General features: G+C 40.3%; 1 protein-coding gene across 1 annotated transcript in view; it reads right to left on the reverse strand.

Moving 5' to 3' along the window:
- LOC136881106 (bone morphogenetic protein 2) overlaps positions 1-24,099 on the reverse strand; it is a 103,790-nt gene extending 79,691 nt beyond the window's left edge. Inside the window, exon 1 of the mRNA XM_067153743.2 lies at positions 23,725-24,099. Coding sequence (XP_067009844.2) covers positions 23,725-23,874 — 150 coding nt within the window. The 5' untranslated portion in view covers positions 23,875-24,099. The remainder of the gene's footprint in view (positions 1-23,724) is intronic.
- Between the last annotated feature and the right edge of the window lie 2,776 nt (positions 24,100-26,875).

Below are 26,875 nucleotides of genomic sequence, written 5' to 3' on the forward strand. Positions count from 1 at the left end.
GGTTTCCCAAAAATCCATGATATTGAAATCACATTGTGGGGGAATATTCCACGTAAGCAGTTCGACAAAAGCACTAGACCTGTCACGTGCCGGTTCGGTTGTCTGCTGTTCCTAGCGACGGGGATGTTGTTGGACGGGTTCCCGCCCCCTACATGAAACCGGACTAGAGGTATTGTCTGTCTGACCTTGACCTGAATAACAGCTGTCAGAGAGGCGAATTATGATCCGTACTAGTACGCGAGTTACTTCGTACTAGTAGTAGCATCAGTAGTAGTAGTAGTAGTATTTGAATAGTGCCAGTGTATGAATACCACGAATACCATGATATGCTGCTAGTGTATCGTGTGGCAGAACAGAACACGGTTCGCCCTCGTCCAGGCGGCCTCACCTGCTATGCTATGCCTCGCGGGGGGATGGGAAGATTGGAACGGATAGACAAGGAAGAGAGAAGGAAGCGGCCGTGGTCTTAAGTTAGGAGAAGTGGGGAACCACGGAAAACCACTTCTAGGATATGTGAGGTGGGAATCGAAGCCACCTCTACTCAATTGACCTCCTGAGGCTGAGTGGACCCGTTCCAGCCCTCGTACGACTTTTCATATTTCGTGGCAGAGCCGGGAATCGAACCAGGGCCTCCGGGGGTGGCAGCTATTCACACTAAGCACCAAACCACAGGGGCGGACAGAAGGCTTATTACTGGACAGTAAGTGCCGATTGGTAACATTATGACTGTAATTGACCCGTCTAATGAGAACTTCCGTAATAATAATGTTTCTACTACTACTACTACTACTACTACTAATAATAATAATAATAATAATAATGTCTTTACATTCCACCAACTAATTTTCACGGTTTTCGGAGACGCTGAAGTGCCAGAATATGGTACCGCAGTATGTTTAATGCAAATAACTCTACAGACACGAGACCGGCGTATTTAAGCACCTTCAAAAACCACCGATCAGAGCCGCCGTCGAACCTGCCAAGGTGGGATCAGAAGACCTGCGATCTATCGTCCAAGCTACTCAGACCGGCATTAGAGCTTAGAGTAAGTTCGTTGTGCGTTCGGGGGCGCGTAGCTGTGAGCTTGCATTCTGGAGATAGTGGGTTCAAACTCCACTGTCGGCAGCCGGGAAGATGTTTTTCAGTGGTTTCCCATTTTCACACCAGTGAAATGCTGGAACTGTACCTTTATTAAGTCCTCGAACGCTTCCTTCCCACTTATATCCCTTTTCTCTCCCATCGTCACTGTAAGACCCATTTGTGTCGGTGCGACGTAAAACAATTTGTAAGTACATGTTTTGGTAATTTCGGAGCGCAATTATAAGATTAAAAATAATTCCGACTTGTTGACAGTTCACTATTTTCTTTTGTGTTTTCTGACAGATTACAAGCTACGAAGTTTGATTGGGGCGATTAACTTTATTTTTTTTAATAGATAGTAATAATAGACTAACACAGTTATAATAATAATTGTACCGGTTGGTACACCTCCACGCCGCACATTTGAATTTTCTGCCTTAAAGTACTCCTTTACAGGAGAAACTCTGAACTTTAACAACTGTATCAACTCATAAATTTTCTCAGAAGATGTCACCACTGTAATTTTGTCATTACGAAGTTGTCAGTACTGTGTGGAGTTCAACTTGTTTTGTTTTCTGTTGATCAAGAAGTGTGGACATTCTCTGATAGATATATCTACAAAAAACTTTGACCATGCACCGTGGTGCGAAGTGGAAGAACTTATTTGAAGAAATTTTGTATTCATAAGTTTGTTCTTTACTAAATTTCGTTCTTTCATTTGTGGGTTGGCAATATAAATCTTTTCTTTCCACCAGTTTTGAAGTTAGCCAAGCAATTATTTCTGTAATTAATTTTTGACCAATCGTGTCTTTCTTCTCCAATTTTGATGTGTAACTTTTAGCCAGCCAATAAACGACTGTGGGTGTGTCTTAATTATTCATGAAAGGTCTCGAATCTTCACCGTGAGTATAAAAACTGCTGATTTTTCTGTCTCTCCGCCACTCGAACAACATCTAGCGTACTGTATGGAAGTATAGCAGGAGGAGGGAAGCGCCTCTTTCATCCGGCAGCAGCTCTTCAACAAGGTAATGGCCACTTAACCATCTTTATTTCTTGCTAGCTCAGCAGTTTAACCCGCGGGGAATGTCCGAAACATTTATTATGTAACCTACCTTGAAAACATGTAAATTGCCATCACTTTTGTAAAACTTCATATATCTTTAACTGTAAATCGGTGATAGAGAGTGCTTTACCCTCTCTAGCTCCCCTTCAGTTTTGTCTTCAGGTGACTACGTTTTGGTAACCTTTTCTTCCTTAATGTATTAAATTTTCTTATACGAGTCACCTCCATAGTTTGGGAATAGCCCCTGGTTCATCGGCCTAGAGCCTCTTTGGTTTTAAAAGATTTCATTAGGAGTGCAAGTACTCGCCTCCATTCTACTTGGTTTTGCGGGCCATTAACTTAACCTATTATTTCTCTACTAAGGCCCATTAGGTTGGGTACAAGGTACCCCTGTTTCTCTGTAAGTGTGCCTTGAGGGCAGTTAATAGTAAAGTCACTTGTGGCCTTTGATAGGCTTGAAATATTGAGAGCGTGTCAGCTCTTTCTTGTATTTGGATATGTGCCTCTAGGAGGCCTGACAGTGCTAGGTGGGAGCAAGTGCTCCACGTAATGAGGGGATTTCTGCCCTTTGGTAATATGTGGTTGTGAGCTGAGTGCTCAGAAATTGTAAAAATTAGGGCTTGTGGCTCAGATTGTTAAAATATCTCTAAATCTTGGCTTTCCTGGTATTGTACCTGATTTGACTTGTTGTTACTTGTTAAAATCTGAACTGTTATGTGATAAGTGTTTTTCTATTTATGAAAATATAACCTTTAATGCAATTTTAATCCATATCTCAGCTTTGTAGTTAGACCCATTCCAGCCCGCACCTTCTTTCACCTCTGCATTCCACGGGTAACTCCATAACAACAATAATGAAATTAATAATAGTAATAATAATAATATTAATATTGCTAGTGGCTTTACGTCGCACCGTCAAAATTAGGTCTTGTGGCGACGATGGGATAGGAAAAGACGGAGTTGGAAGGAAGCGTCCGTGGCCTAATCAAGGTACAGCTAGTGTGCCTAGTGTGAAAATGGTAAACCACGGAGAAGCATCTTCAGGGCTGCTGACAGCGGGATTCGAACCCACTATCTCCTGGATGCAAGATCAGAGCAGCACACTCGTAACCGCACTGTCAACTTACCCGTTGGTAATAATAATAATAATAATAATAATAATAATAATAATAATAATAATAATAATAATAATGTGTTTACGTCCCAGTGGAGATGCGCGGTGTCGGAATGTTGCTCACAGGTATTCTTTAACGTGCCTGTAAATCTACCGATCAGAAGCGGACGTATTTGGACACCTTCAAATACCACCGGACTGAGCCAGGATCGAGCCTGCTAAGTTCATGGAACCAGTGCTTGAACCGTCTGAGCCACTCAGCCTGGCAACGTTTATTTTGATACGTTTAATACGCACTGTAAAACCAGCAGTAAGCTAGAATGCTTTAATTTACTATTACACATGTTCTTTTCGTTTGGAAGCACGAAAGGAAGGCACGTTGAATTGATTTATTTTTATAACATGTCCCTTATTGGCATGGAGCTAAACGTTCGATGTGTTTTGACAATTCAATTCCGATCCTACTCACTTGGACATCCTATCCCATGCATTCTTTCGTTGACGTAAGAAACTTTATTTGCGTACACGTCAACACGCTTTTGCCTAGCAGACTAACCGTTCATACTTAAGATTTTGCGTTTGGGCTGTATTTTGCATTATAACAACATGAAGAAATGAAGTCCGAGTGTTTCTGCATACGGCGAGTTGGTCTCCCAAAAATCCATGAAAATGAAATCACATTGTGGGAGAATATTCAACGTGAGCAGTTCGACGAAAGCATTAGACGTGTCACGTGCCGGTTCGGTTTTCTGCTGTTTCTAGCGACGGGGATATGGTTGGACGTGTTCCCGCCCCCTACAGGAAACCGGACTAGAGGTATGAGCTGCTTGCATGACCTTCACCTAAATAACAGCTGTCAGAGAGGCGAATTATCGTCCGTACTAGTACGCGAGTAATTTGTAGTAGTAGTAGTAGTAGTAGTAGTAGTATTTGAACAATGCCAGTGTTTGAATACCACGAATACCATGATATTTTGCTAGTTATCCTGCGGGAGAACAGAATACGAGTCGCGCTCCATGAATCCATTGGGAAAGGCTTCCCAACAGACGGTTGCCGAATCCAGCAACGATACTTGCTGTACTGCAGCATATTCGCTATACAGGTTGTGTTACATCACGCTTTGAAAAGCGAGGGCCTGAACAGCCACATGTAATCCTAGACGCGGAAGGAGACATCCTGACAATAGTAAACGATGATCCCGGGCGCCGAACGCGTAGTATAACAGGTGCCGTTGGTGTACCAACTTGGACCATACGTAGGACACTGAGTAAGGAGCGTGTGCAACCTGACCATATTCAACGGGTGTAGTGTCTTTCACCAGCTGATTACCATTTTTTTACAAGTTGATGTACGTCGCCACGTCGCAGATAGGTCTTACGGTGACAACGGGACAGGAAAGGGCTAGGATCGGGAAGAAACAACCGTGGCCTTAATTAAGGTACAGCTCCAGCATTTGCCTGGTGTGAACATGGAAAACCATCTTTAGGGCTGCCGACAGAGCGGTTCGAACCCAATACATCCCACTCATGGGTTGTGGAACATCCCCATTCATTGGGACAAGGCAATTTCTAACACCAGTTCTGAATTAACACCGGGATGGATGTAGTAGGAGGTCGGTTACGTGGACTAATAATATTTTTATTAATGTTTCCTTGCTCCTGTAGATATAGTACGTTACTGGAGCTTTCAGAGGACGTGTCGCTTCGTTTACGCAGAACCAGGTAGATTTTACACGATGGTGTAGACATTTAATCAACGATGGACAGGACGATGTGGAACTATCGATTGGCCAGGCAGATCTCCAGACCTTATTCCAATGGATTTTTATGCCTGGGGGACATGATACACAAAGTATATCGAACTGAAGTAAAAACTTCGAATGACCTCAGTGAACGTGTTGTTGAAGCAGCAGAGGATATTTTGAACAAGCCTCGTTTCTTGGCTCGAATGCGGCGCAACTGGATTCGGAGAAGTGAAGTCTGCAGTGAAGCAGAATTGGAACAATTGCTACGAGTTTTACTTTTGTATGTCAGATGTTACGACATTTCTACAGCGTAATGACTTGGGAGTACAGTACAGAATCGATCTAGTATTTTGATTCTCGATAGTTCGATATTCTCATATATCTGAGCAGAGAAATTGGTGTACCGGTAACAAAAGTTATAAATCGAGAGTTACAGTGCGTGAGTGCCTTGTACGTGGCGAAAGCTGAACACAACACGAGGAAGACGTGCTTGTTAAAACGCTGGAGACTGACCTCGATCACAGTTCGGCAGTTCCTCAATTCTACCCTGCACGTGGTTTGGGTTCATTACGTGTGTTCGAGTAGTTTATATTTTGTTTCTTTTTCATTACGGGTTAAAACAGAAAACACTTAGCGTTTTCAAGAGCCGATTATCTTAAAACAGCAATCGTCATCATTATCACGTTTAAAAAATTCAATATGCTTGTTTTATATTCATCACTACTGAAATACTAAATACAAGTTAACATTTAACTTAAGAAGGTTGCGTAGAGTGTTTTGTTAATTTGCAAAAGAGAGTTTAAAATTTATTTTAGTTTAAGGCAGTCTGTATGTTTTTGTTTTCTAGACTGTTGTACTGTAATGTTTATACAGGCGTTTTCGTGTACATTCGTAAATCCGTGCTTTTCCATTCGAGATAGTCTTGTTACCGTCCACCTGGAATTACGGTGCCCCTACTCTATATTAGTTCATTCATTTCTACAACAGAGTGTTACTATTACGATTGTAGTTCCTACGACCACGCCACTCTTATGTCTGTGTCACTAATGTGCACCTTGTTCGGCTCTGTCCTGCTTGATGATGTGGCTCTCGTTACCTTCTTCCTCTTCTTCTAGTGGAGCCTTATGTCTTAACAGGTATACTGTAATCTACCGACATCAGCTTAACACGCAGTAGCGTAATCTGCTGCGATTTGTTATTAGCGCCATCATAGTAAAATGTACGATGTGGTTGTGACGGAATCTTCTTAGATACGTTCGACATCTGTGAATTGTGTGTAATTTGATAACTTATCTTGTACTCATGAAAGCGACCATCAGTCTGGCGTTCAGGTTAATAGCTACATGTCTCTAACGTGTAACCTTGTTTATGTTTCTCAGATTTGTTGATGTATACGTTTGATATTTGTACACAATACGAGGTTACAGCTGACTCATCCCCACGAGCTTTACCTGGTTCTCGTCTTTCGCATAGTAATCTGTAATGAATTATTACGACCGATGTTGACTCACGTGACGTACATTTCATCTTGCTTCTTCCTAAACCACGCATATTTTACTATTTTCTTCCACGTATTTCAGCTCTTAATGACCTGATAATAATAATAATAATAATAATAATAATAATAATAATAATAATGTTAAGTGCTTAACGTCCCACTGACTACTTTTACGGTTTTCTGACACGCTGAAGTGCCCGAATTTAGTCCCGCAGGAGTACTTTTTGTGTACCAATAAATCTACCAACACGAGACTGACGTACATTATTTGAGCACCTTCAAATACAACCGGACTGGGCCAGGTTCCTTCCTGGGAAGTTGGAGTCAAAAGGCCGTCACCTCAACCGTCTGAGCCACTCTGCCCGGCAGGAGGTATGAAATGTAGGTACGTTTAATTTATTTAGTTGTATAACAAGTCCATTATTCGCTGGGCCGATGACCTTCGATGTTAGGCCTCTCCAAACAACAAGCATCATCATCATCATCATCATCATCATTCGTTTGAAACAAAACGTTCGATGTGCTTCGATAATTCAATTCCGATGCTACTCATTTGGACATTCTATCCCATGCATGTTTTCTTTGGCGTGAGGAACTGTCTTCTTTCTCCTACCTTTACACAATTCACAACGGGAACTGTACCGTATTTCACGTTCTTGCGCGCCTATCCCAACCAATAATTATATCACACGCTCGTACAACTCCTGCACCGACACAGGTTTTCAGGTCGTTTCCATACTCACTAGACCACGGGCTGATTACCACATATATCCCAATCCCCTAAAGAACGTGACAGCAAATGAACCAGTATTAACGCTGACAAATCGATACATCTTCGGCGCCCGAAACTGATGGCCAGGGTTGTCTGAAACCCCTAAGACGGAAACTAAATACTAACAAAAAACAAAACCAGTCTGGCGAGAATGTAACGTAACATGGCATAGACTAGTAGCAGCCTACAGGTGTTATCGGAGTTCAGTTGCTCTTAAACATAAAACTAGTTTGACAACTTTGTTACGTAACATCTCGTGCATTGCATAGGTAGCGTTCAGCTGTTACAGTAGTACATTTGTTCGTAAACATTAACAGAAACCAGTTTGGCACAGATGGCGCGTGGTTTGCCTGTTATCAAGGAAAGGTATTCATTCACAAGAACAAGGCATACTACCTATTCTAACAACATCGTATCCCTTTGCTCTCGAAAATGAACTTCCGACGATTACTAAAATTTTGATATATAGTGGTTCGTTGCATCGTTCTCTATTGCTACAAGAAATATCTGCACGTATACCCCTAATACCCCGTATATCATAAAAGTAAAATATTACAGGCGGAAAAATTGGTATTTTTTGTCTTTTAAAAATAAAGAAACGAGTGTTTTATTTCGGGAAATCCATTTAGGGAGGGGTTAAAAGGACTGAAAATTGGGTTGAATTCTATTTATTAGAATATTGTTATCTCAAACACTGAAGATGTTACAGATGTGAAAATTGATATTGGAGTTTCCTTTAAAGATTAAAAATGCATATATTTTATTTTTGGAAAATCTACTTAAAAGCGGGGTGGAAAATTGAAAAATTAATTGAATAATTTGTATGAGGGTACTTATATCTCAAAAACTAAATATGTTGCAAACGTGAAAATTGGTTGTTTGAATCTCCTTTAAAGAAAAGAAACATGTATGATTTTGTGTTCGGAAAATCCCCTTACTGTAAGGGGGGTGAAAAAATGGATAAAATTGGTGGAGTTATTTGTAAGAGGATGCTTATATCTAAAGAAAACTAAAGCTGTTACAGACGTGAAAATTGGTATTATAATCTCCTTTTTAAAAAGGAAACACGCATTTTTTGGGGAGAATCAACTTTGAGGACGGTGAAAGTGGCGTTGATTTTTTTTTAGGATACATATACAGTATCTCAAGAACTAACGTTGTTACAGTCGTAATAATTGGTATTTGGAAGCTGTCCTATAGATAAAGAAACATGTATTTTTTTGTTTTCGGAAGTTTCACTTAAGGGGAACAGCGAAAAGAAGTGAAAAATTTAATTTAATTTTTTATGGGATTACTTATCTTAAAAACAGAAGGTTACAGGTGTGATAATTGGTATTTGGAATCTCCTTTAAAAATGAAGATATGCGCATTTTAGGGGGCGGCAAATCAACTTAACGGGGGGGGGGCGGTGAAATAGGAGTTGAATTCTTTTTATGAGGATACTTATATCTCAAAAACTGAAGATGTTACAGACATAAAAATAGGTATTTGCCATCTTAGTTAAAAAAAAATTTAACTTGAGGGACGACTTTCGCACATGTACAGCTCTATGTCACATGGTCATCTTAGCCCCAAAAGGTAATGCCACAAACGTGGTTTACAAAGAGTTTTCTGGGGTAAATGAAACTAATTTTTCCGGTGAGTTTTTGTACTTTAGGGATTTTCAGATAATGTCTTACTACAGTATCGAGGAATGATTACTTTTATCAAATTACGAAATCCTCGCGAACGAAGCCACGGGTAAATGCTAGTAATAATTGTACCGGGAGGTACACCCGCCCCGTTCGTTCAAATGAAGCGCCTTGAAGAATACCATCTACAACTAAATCGTGCAACGACTAGTACTAGAAGTTTGGACATTTCCCTACAGATGTCTGTACTATAAATTTTTTGTTATGCCCTCTGGTGAGAAGATAGGCTACTAAAATTATTAAGTATTTTTTTATTTTAAGGCTTACTACAGTGAGTGGATTATTCTTTGTTTTTGGTATGTTAAAGTTGACAACACTTCGATCTCTTCCCGCCAACTTAAGATGTTGGCCAATAGAAAATTTTGTATATTTATTTTTGACCCAATCAGACTATGTCTGCTATTTAATTACCCCATAAGATTTGGGGGGTGTCAGGCCTTAGCCAAGAGCTCTCTAGAACCTTCCTTTCGGGTATTTTCGACCAGGTCGCCTTATTGATCGTTCCAACCGACAGAGTGGCTCAAGGTAATGGCAGTCCTGGTTTTACTAAGTGATAGTCTTTGGAAGCTAGCTCGAGGGGAAGGTTTTCGATCTTTATGTAACTTTAATTTTCTGACAGGTAAATTCCAGGAGTAACTATCAAACAAGTCAAAAGAACTTCGCCGAAATCAGGGAATAGAGAGTGTGATACCCTCTCGGGTTCCATATTAACTTGATTTTGACGTGACTATGATTTTGTAACCTTTTTAGTTTGTAATCCTTGTAATTTAAATATTCTCTCCATCTAGTCACCTCAGTAGTATAGGCTTAGCGTCTGTAACTTCGGGCCATAAGTCCAAATAGGGTTTTAAACTTTCATTTCGATTTTCATGGAGCGCAGATGTCCGTCTCCATTTTGATTTTTGGGCCAGTAACTTAACCTGTTCTTTCTCACAAAGGCCTGGTAGAATGCCTACTCGATACCCCTGTGTCATTTCTTTTATGTAAAGATGTAGACTGTTGAGCACGTAAGACAGTGCATACTGCTTGAGTTGTAAAATGTAGGTTGTGCATTTGATAGGCCTGGAAATTTCTGGAAATAGATTCTTAAGTTTCATAGAGCAAAGACGTTCTTTCTAGTAATGTAACTGTTGAATGGTGCCTTTGAAAGGCTGTAATGTCATAAGGTTCGGGGAGTAGTCTCCTAGATTAACTTGTAGAGCAAAGAGGCTCTGATTTTGATGTAATAGAACTTGGGAGACCCGTCTCCTTCACTGTTTGTTAATGGGAGCAGTTGTGCTCATGTAACATTGAGCTGCTAGCTCAAGTTTGCTAATTTGTCATTTGTTGATTGTTCTGATTTTCTAAACGTTGTCACCGAAATTGTAAGCAAAATTTTGGTACCTGAAATTGTAAAGTCTAACTTTGAAAAGAAATATAAAAAAGGAGAAGGAAATATAACCTTAATTTTAAAGTTTTAAATTAATCTTCTGCTTACCTTCTATCGACCCATTAATGCCCGTACCTTCTCTTCACCTGTGTCCACCACGATATCTCCGTAACAATATAATAATAATAATAATAATAATAATAATAATAATAATAATAGACGGGATTATTACTTGCCGGACCCATGGTGTAGGGGTAGCGTGCCTGCCTCTTACCTGGAGGTCCCGGGTTCGATTCCCGGCCAGGTCAGGGATTTTTACCTGGATCTGAGGGATAGTTCGAGGTCCACTCAGCCTACGTGATTAGAATTGAGGAGCTATTGACGGTGAGATAGCGGCCTCGGTCTAGAAAGCCAAGAATAACGACTGAGAGGAATCGTCGCGCTGACCACACGACACCTTGTAATCTGCAGGCCTTCGGTTTGAGTAGCGGTCGCTTGGTAGGCCAAGGTCCTTCAAGGGCTGTTGTGCCATGGGGTTAGGTTAGGTTAGGTTAGTTAGGATTATTACTTAAACGTTGATACACTAGTAAGTACTGAACTAGAACTATGCTTAAAACTATTAGCTAGCTACTAATAATGAAGTAAGTACCTAGTTAAGTGAGAATTAGCAAAGTTAAGAAAAATAACTTTAAGAAATAACTATCGCCATTATTAGAGTTAAGTGTGTAAATGCAGTATATAGTGAAATTAGAACCTTTGAAAGTTATTAAAAATACAAAAAGAAAAATAAGGAGAAACTTTCGTAAGTGTAATTTGTAGGTTATACTGAATGCTGAAAGCTCTAGAATTTGTGAACATCTCCAGGAGTGTATTTCTTCTTAACCAGAAAGCTTGTCCTAGAAATTGCTGAGAATTATGTTACTTAAGGCTGAGTATATGCCGTTCCAATCCCTTAAATTCGTGGCTGAGCTGGGTCTCTAACCTAAGTTATCCGGGCGGGAACCTACCACATATTGTCCAAATCGTGATAGAGGACTCTTAATAGACGCCATGGTGGACTAAATTCCCCTAAATGAATGTTCTTTAACATTCTAGTAAATCTACAAACTTGGATTTCGCACATCTAAATTCTCTTCTATGGTAACCGATTGAATCTGTATTTGATCCCACAAAATTGACTAAAATACAAAGCAGATAGCTACGCTACCGAGTCGGTCAGTCGTACCTAGAGTCCTTGAACGAAATGGTAGATCACACATTCACTACCCACGTGCTGATTCATAACTGGTAGCTCCCAGTCTTCACGTGTCTGAAGGAGTATTCAACACCAGAGAGCCAATATGTCTCCGAAATGAAAGTGATCCAAGCTGCACGAATAGTTTATTGTGATATTTGATCAGTAGTAATGTCTGTACCGAGCAAGTGGCTGTGCGATTTGGGTCACGTAGCCTTCAGATTTAATTCGGGAGATAGTGAGTTCGAGCCCCACTGTCGGCAGCCCGGAAGATGGTTTTCCGTGGTTTGCCATTTTCACACCAGGAACATGTTGGGGATATACCTTAATTAATGCTACGTTCACTTCCTCCCTTCTCCGAGCCCTTTCCTATCGCCTCGTCGCCATGAGACCTATCTGTGTGTCGGTGCGACGTAAAGCAGATTGTAAAAAAAAAAAAAAAAAAGTTGTATGTGTACATTGCTCAGATTGGAGAAAGAATGGTATTTTTGTATCAGCTGTGTCCACAGTAAGAAGGAAATGCAATTTTTAATTTTCCGTCATCTCTGTCTGTCTATCTATATGCATGTTTATCACGATAAAAATGGCTGAACAGAATTTAATGAAAATTGGTATGTAAAGTCAGGAAATAAGGCATTACAATCTAGCATTGTGGTCTTCGGTTCCGTGGATCCGGGTTCGTTCGATTCAAGGCCGGGCATAGGATTTTAACAGCATATGGTTAATTCGTCTGGCTCGGGGACTGGGTGCTTGTGCTCGTTTACACACAACACACCATATCACACTGCTAACCACTAGACGAACATGCAATAATTAATAGGCCTACGTCCATTTACATAGCGTAATGGTTAGCACTATTAGCTGCCGTCCTCGGTGCCCCTGTTTCGATTCGCAGTACTGTCAGAAATTTAAGACTGGCAGGAGGGCTGGTATGTCGTTAAAAAGGTACAAGCAACTCACCTCCATTAGGAGTGTGCCTGAATAGAGCTGCACCATCTCTGGACTAGGACACGAATTTACATTTACATAGGGTTGGTGTCAAAAAAGGGCGTCCGGACATAAAACTAGGTCAAATACACACGAAGAATCGACAGCAAGAAAATGGGCAAAAGACCAGGAAGGTTATTTCATCTTTCTGCCGCCTTTTTTTATACGTAGAAATCTGTGGACTCCGGAATTCAGCACATGAAACTAGTGTGAAAAAAACTATTGCAACTCTTTTCTCAATAGACATTGGTTTGTTTACTAAAAACTTGCGTGATTTGAGGTGTGGTTCAAAACGCAGACATATGAATTTAAATGTAGAAGAACTCATACTGAAGTTGTCTAACCAATCATCTTCTGTGCAGTAACATGGTACCTATTCGTCATGATGGTACTATACTCTCCCACCAGTCCTTCCTCCTTTATTTTACTCCGTACCACCCTCTCTTCATACTCTTCTGTTTGCTTAACTTAGACTGAATAAAATCCATATGCTGTGCTTGCAACTGCTTTTGGAAGAACACCGTTTCCCTCTGTCGCTCCAGTCGTTCATTCTCCCATCTCATAAATGAATGTAAAACTTACAAAAAAGGATACGCTGTTAGGCACAATACCACAGCTTTTGAAATTTTCCATTGCTTTTGTTGATTGTACGGACTATAGGCTGTACATAAAACAAGTTTGTATCATGGACTTTAAATTCCTTTGGTAATAATGCACGAGGACTTATTTATTTACTCTATTTTGGTTACGGCATTGCCTACGAGATATCTCGTAGGCAACGGTTAGGGATGGCTGTTGTTGTCAAGCGCTATATGTCGGATTATTCTCGTATGCCCGACGAGTGTCAAGACTGCCGTATTCTAATCGATCTGATTACGGATGGAAACTTCCATGGAAACAGTAACGTATTGAGTTCGGAAAGCGTATCCAAATCGATTTCAATCCCCATAGAAAGTGGTGTATGTTGCTCTGAATGTTCGTCACTCAGAGTGTGTGTGTACACTAGCCAAAAGTTTTTCTTCCGCTTATTTGGTACTTTGCAGGAAAACTCCAAGTTCCTAACTCCTCCTAGATCTAACAACCACTTGACCTTTCCCGAGTTTAGTATGGCTTACCTGTACAAGGGTCCTGTATTGATATCTGTACCATCTGACGTCTGCTGGTCAACTTTCGTCCTATTACAGAAGGATGGCACCCAAGTAACATTGTCACTAGCTTTCTTCCAAAGCGTGCGCGGTTCGAATCCCAGCCAATGCATGTGCTCAAATAATCAATCGAAAGACGAAATCATATCTCTCTCTGAGATCACTTCGGTAAATACATAACAAGCGCTAGGTAGCCCATGACCTCAATGTGGGAAAAGCATTTGGCAGCATTAATGGTCATATATCACGGGCCCATTCTGATTTCTACAGGGAAAATACAGTTCAGAAAGAGGTGAGAATAATGATGTGACCGAAACCGTTCAACACCACTCCGCTGAGATTCCTGTGAGTGATGAATTAGAGATCTAAGAAAACAAATTACAATCATTAACGGGTCAAGATAACGATATGCACAGTTTTGACAGACTAATACATGAATTTGTCTTATTTTCGAACTAAGCCACATCCACACTGCAAGGATCCTACCCATACGGCCGTTAAGTTTTACAGGGCTAGGAAAGCTTAGCTTCCGAATAATAAACAGTCAGGTGATCTGAATACAAATCCACAACGTCGTGACAAAAGATGAGGAGAGAACAGGAAGAGCAAATATCGATATGGCATCATGCAACACTTTTGCAACATAGGAAATGGATATATTTTTGAACTATTTTCGAAATCGGTGGGCGTAGGAAATCCCCACTGCTTAGATGATCACCATTGTTTTGATTACCACGAGGTCGATGGGGGAGAATATCTTGTTAATGAGGCAGAAGTTTACTCGGAATGAAAATTGACAGCGCTCCTGAGCCCGACCGAGTTTTATTGAAAGTGGTTAAGGAACTAAAATGTGCCAAAGTCATTAGTTTTATTGCGAATATAATGTTAGTTTGGGGATATGTACCACAAATATTCAGGAAAGGACGAACAATTTCGATTTTTAAAACAGGAGACCCCTATGTATGAGGGAAATGGCACCCCATTACAATATTTTCAGTACTGAGGAGGATCATAGATAGGCTTCGGCCATACATAGATGTATCAGAACAGAAAGAGGTTTTGTTTCAATGCCCGGTACGTTCATTAAGTCTTCACTAGGAAACAGTTGCCTGCAAGATGCTAAGACAAAGAAAAACGACTGCTGTGTTACGTTCTTTGATGTATCGAAAGCATTTGATACAATTGGTCACAAACATCTAGAGTTAACTTTGAACACTAAAACAATTCTTTCACGTCTACGATCCTTAGTACTACAACTTAGACTATGATCAACAACACAGTCAATGTAGAAATTGATGCAGTGACACGGACCAAGGTCATTCAAATTCGTAGAGGAGTAGCCCAAGTGTTCACCCTTATCACCTCCGTTATTTAATGCTGGTATTTATTTGGATATACACTTGTGGATGATCTAAAAAATTTGGCAGCGCTGAACCTCACCGATGATACCACCACAGTCACTAGACTGTGATCACCCTGGTATCTAAAGATGAAGACTCCGCTGTATTTAAGATAGATATGATCAACCAGTATCTTATGTACATTGGCTTCAACTTGAATCCATAAAAATCTAACGCAATAGTAATTAAGAATGGTAAACTGAAAAAGACAACACTTACTAGAATGCGCGATATATCAATATCTTCAATTGATGAGAATGAAAAAATTAAATGTCACGGTGTAACGTTTAATGATGAAATTTTGTTAGGTGGAGGCACTGTGATAAGTAAATTAAATTCCAGTATATATGAGCTCGTTAAAACTCATCCCTCTTGAAACATGATCAAAAGGAAATTAAACCAATATATTTGGCCCAGTTTGATTTGTCCCTTACTGTGCGCCCCATTACCAAAAATAAGACGTGACCTTCTGGAAGACACTGATGTCAGCCAAAAGTGCTGTGAAATAAATTATTGGAATAACAAATGCTAGTTGCTTTAGCCTACGTCGTACCGACACAGATAGGTCTTATGGCGACGGTGGGATGGGAAAGGCCTGGGAGTGGGAAGGAAGCGGCCGTGGCCTTAATTAAAGTACATCCCCAGCATTTGCCTGGTGTGAAAATGGGAAACCACGGAATACCATCTTCAGGGCTGCTGACAGTGGGATTCGAACACACTATCTCCCGGATGCAAGCTGACAGCCGCGCGCTCCTGACCGCACGGAAATAACAAATGACAGCCCAGATTCTATGCTGTATTGATCTAGAACAGTCCGTGGTTTATTAAGGCTTCATGGAAAGCATTTCTTCTTTGTTGGATTTCTTATCAACCCAGGTGACAAAGAATCATGGAATAGTTAAGATAAGGTGGGCCACTATAGAAGGTGTATGTGGATTGTATACCTAGTACTAGGGAAACCACAAAGGTTCAGCCTACTGATTAATCATAAGGATAGTAAGAAAATAAAATGAATTAATTTTCATTGGATTTTTTTAAATGTTGCAGTATTTATTATTTTCGGGCAACTGCCTCCTAACGTATTCTATTTATTCAAATTACTTTAAGTTATACAGATGGAGTGAATATCTCAAAATCACAAAATCCTAACGTATTCTATTTATTCAAATTACTTTAAGTTATACAGATGGAGTGAATATCTCAAAATCACAGTTGAAATATCTTGGAGAACAGTAGCAGGGCGTCGAAACCTTTTGAAGATATTATCAGAGCAATTTGTGATTGTTCCGAGCGCACCAAACAACATACCGGAACCAATACCTTCCCAGTAATTAATTTTACACTTATGTCCCAAGTCACGAAAGCAAGGCTCATATTGCCTTTTCTTTTCTGTATCAGTCTCTTTGGCCTGCTTTTTATCTCGATCAAATCTCAAATTTGGACCGATAACGACGCCTTCGTTGGATTTACTCTCGATGACCACAATTTCCGCTCGTTTAATGGAACCTTCATTTGACGTAGAGGTAACTTCTTTATACTCTTCGAACTAGTTTGCTTATTTGTACTGGAATTTAATTTACTTATCACAGATCGTTCACCTAATAAAATTTTATCATTACAAGTTACACTAAGACATTTATTTTTTTCCTTATCATCAGTTGAAGATATTGATATACCGCTCATTATAGTAACGTAAGGTAAGGTAAGGGAGTATTCTGCCCGAAGAAAGGTCCGAACCTCCGCAGAGGTGTGCCCGAGCCGGAGTTTACGTACGGTAGGGTGGCCAGTTCCTTTCCGCTCCTCCATTCCCTTACCCACCACCAACAGCGCGTTGCAACCCATCCAAATCTTGACTACGCTGAATATTGCTTAACTTCGGAGATCTCACGGGATCCGGTGTTTCAACACGGCTACGACCGTTGACTGCTCATTGTAGTAAGTGTTGTCTTTTCAGTTTAATTACTTTTGCTTTCAAATTTTGTAGATTCAACCGCCTAAATCGTAGTCCAAAGAAGAAATTCACAACAATTTAAGACGTCTTAACTTAGAAATTGATGAAGAACTCAACGTAAAGAAAATAAGAAAGAGACTCCGCGATCAAAAATTTGAAAAGTGGAAAGGCTTACCCCATCGTGGCAAAGTGTATCTCTTTCTCGGAGTGGAAGCAATATACTAGTTGGATATTAACGAAGAGGGACACATCTTCTGCTGAATGGAGGGACGCCTTAGAAATGAACTGCAATGTTGTTCCAGTTCGTAGCGTTCCCGGCAGAAGCGTGAGTGCAACGAGATTGAAACCCTTCCAAATTTTCTTGGTTTCTGCCGCAAGGGCGAGCTCTTAAGAAACAATAAGCACCACAGACTAAGAATAAAGACGGTTGATTGCATTAGAAATGAAAAGAATGCAAACTAGTTCGAAGTATGTGAAGAAGTTACCTACACGTCAGCTGAAGGTTCCATTAAACGAGCGGAAATTGTGGTCATCGAGAGTAAATCCAACCAAGGCGTCGTTATCGGTGCAAATTTGAGATTTGATCGAGATAAAAAGCAGGCCAAAGAGACTGATACAGAAAAGAAAAGGCAATATGAGCCTTGCTTTCGTGACTTGGGACATAAGTGTAAAATTAATTACTGGGAAGGTATTGGTTCCGGTATGTTGTTTGGTGCGCTCGGAACAATCACAAATTGCTCTGATAATATCTTCAAAAGTTTCGACGCCCTGCTACTGTTCTCCAAGATATTTCAACTGTGATTTTAAGACATTCACTTCATTCGTATAACTTAAAAGTAATTTGAATAAATAGAATACGTTAGGAGGCAGTTGCCCGAAAATAATAAATACGGCAACATTTAAAAAAATCCTATGAAAATTAATTCATTTTATTTTCTTACTATCCTTATGATTAATCAGTAGGCTGAACCTTTGTGGTTTCCCTGGTACTGGGTATACAATCCACATACACCTTCTATGGTGACCCACCTTATCTTAACGATTCCATGATTCTTTGTCACCTGGATTGTCTTAAAATATTATTTATTACACGCTTCCATTCTGCTCTATTAGTATACTTTGCTATCGCACGACATGACGTGTATCGAGTGTTTCTATTTAACTATAAGTTACACTAAGATAACATTCTAAAGTAATTTAATTGTACAAAGTCCAGCTGTTCAATACAAGTTTGCCATTTGATAAAAGGTCTGTCTGATAAGCCACATAGGACAGGTTTCGACCTAGCCTAGAGGTCATCATCGTTGGCTGAATGGTCAGCGTACTGGTCTTTGGTTCAGAGGGTCGTGGATTTTAACCTTCATTGGTTAATTCCACTGGCCCGGGGGCTGGGTGTTTGTGCTGTCCCCAACATCCCTGCAACTCACACACCACACATAACACTATCCTCCACCACAATAACACGCAGTTACCTACACATCGCAGATGCCGCCCACCCTCATCGGAGGGTCTGCCTTATAAGGGCAGCACTCGGCTGGAAATACCCACATGAAATTAATTAAATCATCTAAAATAATACAAAGATGAAAGAAATACAAAAACAGTGATACATAAAAACGTGAGATAAAATACAATCAACAAATGCAATGAAAATAAGCATGGCATATAGAACAACACGTGACAGTCTTCACGATTTTAAATTTTAAAGTATTCCTTCAGCCAACCAATAGTTGTGATAAATGCGGTTGGACCCACACCTGTTACAACTAGTTTCGACCAGGATTGCAGCTATGGACATTTTAAACATAGATTTTCATTGCATTTGTTGATTGTATTTATCTCAAGTTTTTTATGTATCTCTGTGTGTATGTATTTCATCTTTGTGGTATTTTAGCTGATGATGACCTCTAGGCTTCGCCGAAACATGCCCTATGTAGCTTTTTAGGTAGACTATTTATCAAATGGCAAACGTGTATTGAATAGGTGGACTTGATACAATTGAATTCGTTTAGAATTTTATCTTAGATATTTAAAGTCAATACGGAACCGGAATGAAGTTCATTACTTGTAATATAAGTTACACTGCAAACTCTACAAATATTTCATACGTATTCCCTAGGGCAGCTGAAAGTCAGTTACTATCTGAGATGTTGGGTTGCGCCAGGTTTGCTTCGTGTGGGTCCTATTACAATGCTTTGGAAACCGTAAAAGAAAGAACAATTCACACTCTTACGCGGCGTCCTAGTGAAGAAACCGCAGGTCCCGAGGAGGACACGGGGCACAGTTTTGGAACTACTGTTCTGGTTGATCGGTTCCAAATCATAAAGAAAAAGCGTTACCGTTTGCTTAAGGAGCTGTGCATCATAATTTTCAAGTTAAGACCTTAAGAAAACCATTTCAGTCAGAACATTTATCTTCATAAAAGGCATACTAAAACATATTCCATGATAGGACTGATGGAAAACCTTATGAAAGAGAAATGCACCCAGGTATACAGATGTGCCGACAGCACAGTCTGACAGATTCTGCAAAAAGTTCATGAGACTGGTAAATAAAAGATATTCCGAACCCCTAAGATAAATAATAATAATAATAATAATAATAATAATAATAATAATAATAATAATAATAATAATACATCAGTTTACAAACCGTGAATGATCATATGGATCATGAATTTTTACAATTTAGGCGATAAACACCGAAAATATTAAAATTATTGTACTAAAAGGAAACACTAAATGATTTATCATTTAGGAGTGGTATAGGCCTATGTGATGATTGGAAATTGTGATCGAATTTTTAAAAATGTCTACTATAATGTTTGTCGAAGTCGTGTGCTGGATTCCAAGCTTTCTCAAGATTTCCCATGTATGCTTAGGTACACTGCCTCTGCTTCCAAATAGCAGACACATCACGGACCAGTTTCCTGGGCGAATAATAATACATAGGTCATTCAGTTTATCCCTGTTTATTCTGGACTCATTGGAACCACTTTGGTTCACTTTAGAATTAGACCATGGGTTAAAGCTTGGATGCCCATTTCTGACTACATGTTTTCCAAGTAAAATTTTACGCCTCAATAAAAGGGAATTGAACCGAGGTCATCAGAGTGGAAAGTCAGCGATTAATCCACTTAGATAAGAGGGATTGTTTTAAGAGGCGAGCCCCTGTTAACATTAATTATAGGAGATAGTGACACCACTTGGGGTTCCAGTGCTATTACTGTGGACTGTTCAGCGATTGGTTTTCTTTACTCAGTTGCTGAATACTGTGCTCCTGTTTGGATAAACGGTCCTTAAGTAAAGAGATTAGGTGTTCAGCTTAACACCACTATACGCATGATTTCGGGGCAATTACCCTAATTCATGCAGATATCAATCGCACATCCTTCTATAAAACAAGCGTCCCTCTGCTTGACTAAATGGTCATCGTACCGGCCTTCGGTTCAGAGGGCATGGGTTGAGCTTCCGGCCGACTCGGGGATTTTGACTACGCATAGTTAATTCCTATGATTCGGGGACTGGGCGTTTAATTTCGTCTTAATACACATCTCCTCATCTGCATAAAACTTATCCCACTATCAACCACCACATAAATATACATCCCTTCCCATAGGGCTGGGGTCAGGAAGGGCACCTGGTCATAAAACTGGGCTAAGTTCAGATAATGTGCCGGCCCCAATAAATTGGGACTGCTTAGCCAACTACAGCACTCTGTCATTCAGCAAAATATAAGTCAGAGGGATAAGCAAGGTGTGATTGACTCTCATGAAACATCTGCTTTTATGTTTGAAGAATGAAATGAAACAAAATAGTCATAGTATAATCTAAATATGCCACCGGCCAACCCTTTCTTGCGTTGAACCGCAGGGGCGAAACGTTAAGGCTTGCAGGGCCTGCACTGCGGCGGGCCCCGGGTCTTTAAGGGGCCACGCAAACTTCTCGCAAAAAATACTGGAAGTCTTTGCACGGAAATAATCCAGGTTTTTCTTCTTTCTTTACGTAGAGGAATTCCCACTTGGTTGCACCTAGCAGCAGTTTATCGTACTGAGTGTAACATAGCACAGCTGTAAACAATTCATGTTTGCCCTTGCCATTTCTTGGAACACCGCGACACATCCCTCACAAAAGATCTGCATCAATTTTTTGAAAAATAATTACAACAATGAAAACTGATACTAAAATATCATATTTTAGTTAGAAACTTACACTTTGTTTATGTATAGTGCACCTGATATCGTATTATGCACAAATTTTGCTGGACATTTAACTTTTGATAAAAATGTATTAGATAACAGCCAATAAGAAGTTAGTGCAGTCAGTCAACTCAGTTTCGAGCGAGTTCTCTCTACGAAGTTAATAATAGACTAGGCTTATCAGTTGTGCGGTATGATATCTTTCAAACTTAATTTGGCAGGTTTTTTTTTTTTTGTAATCGAATAGATTATTGTACCGATAATTACAGAGTATTGTTCTGTAGTTACTGAAAAATGAAACCAGTTAAAGTTCAGTATGAAAATTTAAATGGTTCATGGTTGGCAGCTCAACAGCTTAACCGTTAAACCACGGAGGCAGTCAAATAAAACTTATTAAACATTATTTTTAATAATGTTATGATAATTATGATAACGAAAAATCCCTTTATTCATATATAGTAACTTGCCGGTATATTCTGCCTGCTGTAATGCCCGTATCGCATTCATTACGCCCCTGCTGGAACGAAAACTTTATTTCAGCTCAATATTTCTTCTTCGTCTTCTTGGCCATATTTCCAGTTACCTGGGATCGGTAATTTGAACGAATTTAGCCCATTTTTACGGCCGGATGTCTTTCCTGTTTCTGTGGTGGTTGTTAGTGTGATGTGTTGTGTATTAAGACGGACACAAACACCTAGCCTCCGACCTAAAGGAATTAACCAGACAGAAAGTTAAAATTCCCGAGCCGGCCGGGAATCGAACTCAGGGTCCTCTGAACTGAAGGCTAGTTCGCTGAGAATTCAGCTAAGTAACCGGACCAGCTGATCATTCTTACCGAGAAAGATGATCATAGGGACCTCTAGGGCTCACAACTGACGAATTCCAGCTGAGATTGGGATTGTTTTCTCTTACTAGTGCCAGCAGGTCCTACTCATTTATCTGGAAATTCCGTGTTTTTTCTTCTTACGTGCACCTCATACGACGCTATAAGATGCCTGATGTTAGTGTATCTCCACTTTACTTCTCTCTTTTATAGCTTTTCCCTGTCCCTTGAAAGGCCAGAATGTTCGTCTTTACCATTTGGTCAAATTACATCGATGTTAATTGCTTTCCGTATTATATAATTGACAACAGCGTAGACGTCAAGTCACCGCTTAGAAGGGCGAACAATAGATATTATTTAGCGACTTTAGATCACATGTGGATATAATTGTTATTCTGTCACTAAAACTACGATGCTATAAAATATTTATAGGAAATGGTTGATGAACGAAAAGTAGCATGTGGTTTGCGAAATTGAGTTTTCATGTTAGTGAATTATCCTTAGTTTCAGCAATTTATGTACTTATTTTTCAAGTTACAGGCCAAGCTGAGCGCGGGCCTTCCGAGCCTAAGTTCGCGAGTTCGATCCCGGCGCTCAAAGAAGCCAGTCTCGTGTCGCTAGATTCACTGGCACGTAACATAACTCCTGAAAGACAAAATTCCGGTACCTCAGCATCTCCGAAGAACGTAAAAATAGTTCGTGGGACATAAAACCAATAACATTGATATTATTAAATTACGTATCCAAGATATCTCATAGTAAACAGAGAAGTGCCTTAGATAAAACTGGACAGAAAAGTAAAGCGGTCGGTCGTTATTGGTAATCTAGCGAAGAATGAGTTTCCTTCACTCGTTAGAGATGGTGGTGGTGGTGATTATTGTTTTAAGAGGAAGTACAACTAGGCAACCATCCTCTATATAACACTAATCAGAGGGAAAAATGGAAGGGATCCGACACTTTGAAAAATGAAGATGTCACGAAGGGCGTGAAAATGAAAGACTCCCTAGCCCTCGCAAACCTAATAGCGTCGGGGTCGGAAAAGAACTAGAGTTAACCAAGGGAGGTCGGATAGGATAGATGAAAGTGAGGAGCCTGGCACAAGTAAGTGGAAGCAATGCCAAGACTCAGCTAAGGGCCCCGTGGTTGCCAATCCACGCTCCAAAGTTCAGAGCCCCTGGGGCCCCTTTTAGTCGCCTCTTACGACAGGCAGGGGATACCGTGGGTTTTATTCTACCACCCCCACCCACAGGGGGTACTCGTTAGAGAGACTGCTGGGATAGTTTTCCTGAAAAGTATGTTATCTAGCATTATGCCATGATTAGTAGGAGCTAGCATTTCATAGATCAGAAATGTTATACAAACTAGTTTTTATGAAGGACGTCCTGCGAAATACTTCAGTACAAATGAATCGGCCATTCAAGAATCCCACATGTCCATTTTTGATGGAAACTGAGTCGTTATTGAATACTTATACTACGAGGCAAAGCAGAGAAAAACGTTCATTATAGACTATAGATTTTAGTTTAATTCTCGATCTTATCTTATGGTGTGTAGACAGTTCTGTTCTTAGGACAGATGGGGGTTTCTCGGATGACTGATTCAAGCTATTTCAAACTCTTTATCCCTTGCATTAACCGTGTTGCTCTGAAGCTTACCTCCTGTAGCTTCTTTAAAGCTCGTTGTCTGGCAGTCAGCTTGTCTTCTTTCTCGCTATGATTGTCGTTGAAGCGCGCTTTGCAGACACTCGACGCCACTAGCAGAGAGAGCAGCAAAGCATAGAATAATGATGCCATACTTCCACTCATCACAATCGCACACTCCTCTTTAACGTGGAACGCACCGCCGTAAACCTCGCAGTTTGTACTGAATTATATTGAGGAGTGGGGAAGAATCCCTACCAGCAACCAATCGTATTATGAAGCTTTTCTCCAACGCCCTCACACAACCACATGACAAAAAGAAGCTGAGGAGCTGCTAGTAGTGTTGTGATCACGACTCCTTGGGATGTTCTAAGAGTTTGACGGGACTCCCCCTCACTTTTAGTATGGTATCGTTTTGTCGAGTAGTACTGTGGGAGGGAAACGGGATGGTGCCAAGTAGAATGCAAGCAGGCAGCACTGTCGTCACACAGGAATGCGATGAGCTTGTCAGGAGGCTGTAAGTCTCCTCCTCTGCAGGTTACTGTGTTACGTACCCTGCCTGCCTGCTTGGCCTCGCCAGCATCCACAACTAATTACCCTACCGTAATTCCTACACATCACTCCCATTATTCTGACCTATATACAGAACTCACTTTAAGTCATAACAATTACTGTATAACACTTTCTTCTGACAGTAGCTTTGTTTACTCGTGTTGCTCCAGTTTTACGTCTACCATCCCGGTAACCTAAATTTAGCCCTCAGAGAGAAAGAGAGGAAGCTTGAGTTACGTAAAATATTGTCAAATATTATGTGTAATATGAATGTTTTAATCAACTTTAAAGAGCACTAACTGAGGTTCCAGATTCAATATATATATTTAATGTCATACATTCTTCTTCTTGGCTTTTTCTCCAGTTTCTTGGTTCAGCTCTTGGTGTGGATTTGGTCCAGTTCTACGGCCAGATGTCGTCCTTGACGCCAACCCTATGTGGAGGGATGTATTCACTATTGCATGCTTAGGTAGTGTGAAGTTGTATGTGAAAGACCTACTTCTCAAGCTAAAGAAATTAATCATACGCAGTTAAAATTCCTGGTCAGATCAGGAATCGAACTCAGAGCCCTCTGAGCCGAAGGCCACAGCGATGCCCATATACGTTGCAACGGTAAACTACCTCACTACTCATTTCCCTAGTATGCCTCTTCAGTGACGCCTAGGCTATTTATGACAGCTGTTGGCGGAGCTGCAGAGGATCAAACTAGCCTTCGGGCTGAATACCCAACATACATTTAAATCCGCGGGTTTCGTGTCGTTGGTTAATTCTTGTGTTGAGGGCTTTTGAAGTTGATGCTGTCAGGCGGGCTACAGTTGAAATCCCTGGTTTCACCCATGAGCTCCACACTTTATCCCTTACATAGCAATATTTAGCCTACATTCTTTCGTTCTAATATGCATTTTCTCTGGAAGTATTAGTTTATTTGACATGAACATTTCAGGATAGTCCATATTTGTGCCTTAATCTGAGCTAGAAATATTAATACTACGGTAAAACATTCCCATTAAAACAAACGAAACATCGTGTAAAACTTCTCTAATAATGAATTATTTTAACAAATAATATTTGTTGAAAAAAGATTGTTAGATCAAATTATTCCCCCACACTCTGAGGATATAGGCAGTTTTTCTCCTATTTGTTTTACGTCGCACCGACACGAACAGTTCTTACGGCGACTGGTGTGAAGGTGGAGAAACAACGGAAGATCATCTTCAGGGCTCCCGTCAATGGAGGATGTAACAAGAAAAAAATGAGATCAGTTCCATGGGTAGGTGGCTTCAAAGATAATGCACCTGAAGTAATGTTTGGAACCCGGTAGAAGGAAGGTATTACAGAAAGGAATGATCATTATACAACGTTACAAATTAAGCTACCAATTGCTGCATAAGTGCACTGTACGTGGTAAAAATTTCATAAACACTGATGGTATGGCTCAAGAGATATTAGTTTATTTCTTCAACCATGTGGAAACGTTGCACTGTTGGTTTTCGTCCCTTTAGCAGAACAAAAAAGAAAACTGGACATTAAAGCATATTTAGGCTTGGAAGGCATGTTTGCTATTATGACTATGGCATCTACGGTTCTCTTACACCTACTCTAGAGAAGTAGTATCATTATTTTACGTTTGTTGTGCATCCCCACTGCGCAAACACACACACATGTACCAGTAGAAATTAATCATACGCAGTTAAAATTCCTGGTCAGATCAAAAATCGAACTCAGAGCCCTCTGAACCGAAGGCCACAGCAATGCCCATATACATCGCTCGTCCTTCCAGGGACTCGGAGAAATTTATGGAAGGAATAACCTAAGTAACTGAGAAAAGTGGATAGGCCTAAAGGTATGTAATGTATTTTAACTATTACTTTCCTACATTCTCCCCCTGTGGGTGAGGGGGGGGGGTAGAATAACACCCACGGTGTTCCCTGCCTGCCGTAAGAGGTGTCTAAAAGGGGTCCAGCGGCTCCTAGCTTGGGAGCGTGAATTGGCAACCACGGGGCCCTTAGCTGAGTCCTGGCATTGCTTCCTCCTACTTGTGCCAGGCTGCTCACTTCCATATCTTCTATCCGACCTCCCTTGGTCAACTCTAGTTCTTTTCGACCCCGACGGTATTAGGTTGCGAATCCTAGAAAGTCTTTCATTTTCACGCCCTTCATGGCCCTTGTCTTCCTTTGGCTGATATCTTCATTTTTCGAAGTGTCGGATCCCTTCCATTTTTTCTCTCTGTTAGTGTTATATAGAGGATGGTTGCCTAGTTGTACTTCCTCTCAGAACAATAATCACCACCACCTTTCCTATATTCGTGAACATTTTATCACTTTAACATATTATTATTATTATTAGAATTAAATTTAAAAATTATAATTTGTTATAATGTGGCCATTGAAGTCGAGCTTTGAACTTTGCCTAAATACCCAAATAACTGGACCGGCGTTCGCCTGTACGGCATGAGGTACTATTATACGCAACCAACAAATAGGCATATATCGGAAATGTCGAGGTTCTTTATAACACGCCTATATAAGAGTTTTGTCACGTCATGGGCCTTTGGATGTGCAGTGGATCTGGCATCAGTGCGTCCATTTAGCGCGTACTGTGTTTTGAGGTAAAG

Source organism: Anabrus simplex, chromosome 9 (assembly GCF_040414725.1).
Source record: "Anabrus simplex isolate iqAnaSimp1 chromosome 9, ASM4041472v1, whole genome shotgun sequence".
Taxonomy (NCBI): Eukaryota; Metazoa; Arthropoda; class Insecta; order Orthoptera; family Tettigoniidae; genus Anabrus; species Anabrus simplex.